Genomic DNA, 6,000 nt, shown 5'->3' with positions numbered 1-6,000 from the left:
CAGTAACTCACACAGCTCTGGATTTTTTGAGAAACCTAGTGTTTTGGTCAATTATGAAAGTGCTTACGATCAAGAGGTTTTCACGCAGTACGGACCAAATGGGCCTACTCTAGATTTTTGTTGTTAAAGGGGACAATAGGAATTGTATTGACATGAATTACATTCATTTGTCTCTAGTAGCAAGCATTTATGATAAAGACGGAAGAGATAAAGTGAAAGCATCTGACGGCACAGCAGTTTTTTTCACAAACAATACGCTTCATAGTTTGTTCTCGCAAGCAGAGCTTTACTTGAACGGTTGCCTGATAGCAGACAGCAACAACACGTATCACCATCGCGCATTCATAGAGACTGAGCTGACCACAAACAAGGATAGCAAAGAAACGTGGGCCGCCTGTCAAGGCTACACCTACAATCCTGATCCAGACGACAAGCGAACTACAACAGAGTGGTACGCAAAACGACTGCAAAACACTCTAGCCTCCGATTATCGGCTCAACTTTTATGGAGCTCTATATGTCGATTTTTTTACGTGTGAAAGACTTTTGTTGCCAGATGTTAGTATGCGGATCAAGCTCTATCGCTCCAGCAACGAGTTCAGTCTCATTGGCTAGGGCGATGACGCCAAAAAATCGTTCACTGCGGTCGTCGAAAAAGCATCAATTTTTGTGAGAAAAATAACCCTTACGGAATCAGTAAAGCTCTCTATTGAGCGTGCACTTTTGAAAGCTCCGGCAAGGTATCCCTATATCGAGAGTCTCTCCAAAAGCTACATTATTCAGTCGGGTCAAAACAGTTTTGTCAAGGAGTCTATTTTTGGAACAGAACCAATTCGGAGAATAACAATGTGCATGATAGCGAATGCAAGGTTTCGAGGTACATTAACAACTGACCCGTTCCACTACATCAAATTTGGATTAACACGTTTGGAAATCAGTCGCGGAAACGGTTTGCCAATTGCTGGAACTCCAGTTGATGCTCGAAACAATTCTCGTCTGTATCACAACACATTGACTGCTTTGGGTTTTAAAAACGGTGGTAACGGTATCCAGCTTGACGATTTTGACGATCACTTTATGCTAACGTTCGACTTGACGTCCTCGCAAGAAGCCTCCAAGTCACTTACACTTTTTCCTGAACTTACCGGATCACCAATTACCCTCAAGCTTTCTTTTGAGACAGCTCTGACAGAAGCCATAGAGCTTTACTTGATTGGTGAAAAGTTTAGCCAAGTCTTCATAAACAGCGCCCGAGACATTAGCAAAAACCAAATTTTAAATAGCAATAATTAACCTCATTATGGATAACCGTTCTATTACTGCAGTTGTGAAAAAAATTGGACAACTAAAATTCGCATTTGGAGGAGTTTGGTCGGCAGAAAACTTTCCAAAGATTTCAAAAAAGCGCACAATGTTTCAAATAATAAACACATCAAAATCTAACATGAAAGGCACTCATTGGATTTTACTGTTAACCGTTCCACAGTCCTATAAAAGAAACTCTCGTAAAAAAAGTTGTAACTTGCGTCAAAATATTATAATTTGGAACAGTTTAAATATACCACTTGCTTTCTTTATCGATGTTTATACCAGGCTACAAATGTTATATAATAATCAGGAATACATTTTGCACGAAATATCATCATCAGTCCAGAAAGCATCATCCAACCTTTGCGGATTGTATTGTATATACGCGGCTTTTTTGTTTTTCTCCAAAGGGACTACTACATTGAAAAGCAAGTGTCTGGTATCTGATGAACAGTTTCGCGCAAAATGTGCCTCAGTCTTGGATGACATAAAGTTTATGAGTGAAATAAATTTGGTGCGGTTTTTCAATTCTAGATTATGTACCGATTATAGTTTTACTTTGATATAACTTGTTCAAATACATTATTCTTGTACTCAATCTGAATCCAGCAGGGTTGTTGTTAACCTCCTCCGCTTCGATCTCGGAAAAGAAGAAGAAGAGAGCTTTAGATCATTTTCTTCCGCTTGCTTATCGTCACCATCACCACCACCACCATTATCATCATCACCATCATCACCACCACCACCACCACCACAATCATCAACATCGTCATAACCATCTTCATCATCGTTTGCCTCATCATCCACACGATCGGCTTCTTCGATTGCTTCGTCATCAATAAAGGGGTTACGACGACTGTCGCTTTCTTCAGCGTCGTCAGTTGTGCTTAGTGCATCCCAATCAACAATATTACTTTCGTCACTGTCAGCGTGCAAGTCGCGCGGAAGAAACCCGGGATCTGGAACATCAAAAGTATCAGTTGCGGCAGCAGCACGTTCATCGCTGTTATTCTGCTGGCCAACCAACGACAGCTCACTGCAGTCTGATGCACTCTCGGTGCTGCTTTCGCCACCATCACTCTCACAAAACTGATAGAAAGAAGTTTCACAGTCACCATTTGCATGTTTTGATGACTCCCTCTCTTGGTTGAGCCAAAAGTGTCCATGTGGCAGGGTATCTATACCTGGCTCAAAAATATATCGTTTATCGTCGAAACAGCTCAAGGCAATTTTGTTTGTCATTGTTACAATAATTTGATGGTTCTCTGACGTAATGCGTGTCATTGGCGCCCTTTCAGTTGTTCTGTTCTTCAAGCAGTTAACAAACTTGTCATGATGTAAACTTTTTTTCACACTTTTTTGCACTCCCTTTGCGCTCTGCTTAGCACCTCCCCGATACTTGATGCTGTACATTTTCGAACGCAAAAGGACAGCCTCCTCTAGTATTTGTCCATTGAGCTCGTCCGTCATTGTCAAGGGAACTTTTTTGTTGGTTGGGTCAAACAATGGGTGATCAGAGGGATAGTCGGACAGGTCGAGGAGGTGTTTAAATTCTTTCATGTCCTCATAGAGGTCATCTGTTTCAACTCGGTAAAGAAGAGAGTCAGTGTCTTTATACGTCACCAAGATTTTTTGTCCGTATCGCGGCTTCATTTCATTGTAGTGAAAACCGTACAATGACAATTTGGAAAGATCTAGAATAGCCGCTCCGACAGGCGTGGGCTTGTCCCAAAATATCTTTTGCTGTGACAAGGACACAGAGCACAAATTTTCACTAATAATCTGAAAGGATTTATAGTTTGGTTTGCTGGTAAACTTCATTGCTTCTTGTTCGTTGCTAACAAAATGAACATTTCGTCGGTTTCGCTTGTTTTCCATTGTTTTACCAAAACAAGCATTCGACATCAATTTGTAAAAATTTTTTTCAAAAGGACTCTTGGCCTGCTTCCGCATGACTGTGTTTTTCTCTATATATGATGATAGCCAATTGGACTGTTTGAATTTGAGTGCATTGTGAATTTTGACGATTTGAAGTCCATTCTGGATATAAAACTGCAGGTTTTTTATATGGCAAATATAATTCTTTTTATCAAAAAGTGTTTCTACAAGCTTCGGAACATCCGCATTTCTTTTCTCATTGAATTCAGAACAGTACTCGGACAGCCAATCAGACTGTATCACAAGCTTTTCGGGAGCTAGTGGTAGATCCTGATGGTCGATATGCAACTCAGAGGGATATGCAAGATCAACTTCAACAAAGAATGCGTATTCTCCCTCGCAATCGTGAGCCGAAATCGTCTCCACTGTCAAGGTATCATCCCATTCAAAAGAACCAATCGGCAATTTTTTCATCATTGTCCCAGCGTACAGAGAAGTAACATCAAAGAAGGCTCCAAAAACCGAAGTTTCATTGCTTTTGAAATCAGGAATATACTTGTTGTTTGCCTTAAAGTACCGCAAAGATCCGACGCCATTCAGCCCACCTCTGATCGCTTTTTCGCAGAACAACAACATGTCATAGTCTTGCAGTAATTCTAACTCGACACCAGTCGTCACTAGCATTGCATCCCAACTTAAATTTGGCGCGCTATAAAAGCAAGCAGGGTCCAAATTGTACACGTCCAAGCAGACGTCGCGAAACTTTTCAAAAACACTTGCCAGCAAAAGTACGTCAATTTTTAGGTAAACATCGTGATAATCTCCAAAATTCTTGCAGCCCATCAAATGATACATCTCGCGAGCTTCCTGATACTGTTCCAGAGTAAGATCAATCTTTCCCGAGAGCGTATTGACCCAGTCAGGACCGTAATCTGGAAAGGGGGCATCGAATTTTTCAGAACTGTCCAAGTAGCCATAGGGAAAAAAACCTTTCCTCCTAATCTTTTTAAACATTTCCTCTGAATCAGGAGAGAAATTTTGTTTCAAAAGACTAAGGTCTTCGTCAGAGAGTGTTTGTGCAAGTGCGTCTAACCCCGACGCCATAAAGTTCAGACTATCCAGAAACCGAATATCACTTTTGATGCATTTTGTGAGACCTCTTTTGTCGACATAACTTCCAACTGGTACACGCACCGAAAACGAGATAAAGGTCTCATCTGTTTTAGCAATTGCATTTAACTCTTCTCCATCGTAGATTTCCAAGTCCTTAATAATATGGTGAGAGTCGTAGCGAGAAAAGTTGTGGAAGAACACTGGTAAAAATTTCATCACACTGCAATCAAGGTTGCATTTCCTGTGAGCAACCCCATGAATATCTCCTGTCAAATGAGAATGATGAACAACTTTGCTCTCTTCTTCACAACCATCAAACTCTTCATTGCATATGCAGCAAGGAGCAGTCCATGATGCCAAAAAATTTGCTTTGTCTGCCAAATTCATTGCGAGTTTTCGGAATTTCTGTTGCTCCTGGTAAGCCCATTTCAACCACTCCCTAAGGGTTTTCATCATTTCACCAATAACTTGGTCTCCGCGGTAAAAAATTTATTTCTCAGCTTTCCCACTTCTTACATCTATCAAAACCGCACCAAAACTGCATGGAAACTGATCTTCGATATGCAGGGTGGCAGCACCCATGTTGTTTAGTGTGCTTCCAGAATAGTCTTCCAACATGTCGGTGAAAGAGTCTTTTTTGACATCAAATGCCTCCAAGTCAGCGTAAACAACAAAGGGACACCGAATTTGGCGATTAAAGCTTTTAAACTTCAATGTTTCTAGCTCGTTTGGCATTTGGATCAGCAGAGGCTCCTGATCGAAGCAAAGTCGTCTATGCTGCATCAATTTGCCCTTGTCAATACTCTGTAGACACCGATCACAAAACTTTCTGACATTATTTTTGGATCTAGCTGTTCGCTCAGAACGCAGCAGCGTCTTGAGGAGTCGATCTAGATTTTTGATCAGACAATAATGAGATTTTTGATCGTCTGACAAAATTAAAAGATGTATTTTAGTGATTTGAACACTCCTCTGCTTCGTAAGATAGACAGGAAAAATTTCATTCCCTTCAAGTCCATAGACATTCACTGCTAGATTGTTTTTTTTCTCAAACGCTGGAATAGCTGAGAGAGGCATTGGCATAGTCCTTTTATTGAAATTCAGGTCATCAAAGTGTGATCGATAGCTGCTCGGACGTTGTTGATTTTTTCGAACGGGAAAGAGCGCGGCCAGAACACAATAGATGAAACAAAAGCTATCGCTCAAATTTTTGATGTTAAGGATACTTCTTCTCAAACTCTCCAGTTTCTTTGGAGTCGGGATATATGTTGCAGGTCTCAATGGACTGTATTTATTTATTTTCACGTCAAGACTCTTCATTCGATCAATAACCCAACCACTACCACCCGTACAAAAGATATTAATTTGAGTCATAATTTGGTCAACATGTGAGTAATATTCTTCTGAGGTCAATTTTCGCGAAACAGTTTCCATTGAGCTGGTGAAGTAGGCAGTGGTTTTGTCTAATGTAATGGGTTTTAGAAAGTCAATTGAAACACACAGCGAAAGTTTCATGGTCTGGGAATCTATGTGGCTGTCAATAAAACCAATTAAACTCAATTCGTTTGCTACAAAGTATTCAAAGGAATCAAAAACCTCGTCACTTGAAGGCTTGAATCGGAATGTTTTAAAGAAACCACGAATAGATTGCCTGGTTTGTAAAACAGACATATTCCCAGTATTTTGGACCCGTGCACGGGAG

General features: G+C 40.6%; 2 protein-coding genes across 2 annotated transcripts in view; one reads left to right on the top strand and one right to left on the bottom strand.

The window, feature by feature from the left end:
• The window catches only part of LOC142335883 (uncharacterized), a 126,287-nt gene that overhangs the window by 69,602 nt on the left and 50,685 nt on the right, over nt 1–6,000 (top strand). The gene's annotated exons all lie outside the window — the stretch shown is intronic.
• LOC142335839 (uncharacterized) lies at nt 1,471–4,754 on the bottom strand. The gene is made up of 3 exons (XM_075384167.1): nt 3,414–4,754; nt 2,045–3,050; nt 1,471–1,487 (listed from the first exon to the last, which is right to left on the bottom strand). Exons 1-3 carry the CDS (start codon nt 4,752–4,754, stop codon nt 1,471–1,473), a joined length of 2,364 nt encoding a protein of 787 aa, XP_075240282.1.

The sequence above is a fragment of the Convolutriloba macropyga genome, chromosome 3 (genome assembly GCF_964194025.1).
Source record: "Convolutriloba macropyga chromosome 3, txConMacr16.3, whole genome shotgun sequence".
Classification (NCBI taxonomy): domain Eukaryota; kingdom Metazoa; phylum Xenacoelomorpha; order Acoela; family Convolutidae; genus Convolutriloba; species Convolutriloba macropyga.
The sequence above is the reverse complement of the archived record's forward strand: the minus strand, read 5'-3'. Positions and strand labels throughout refer to the sequence as shown.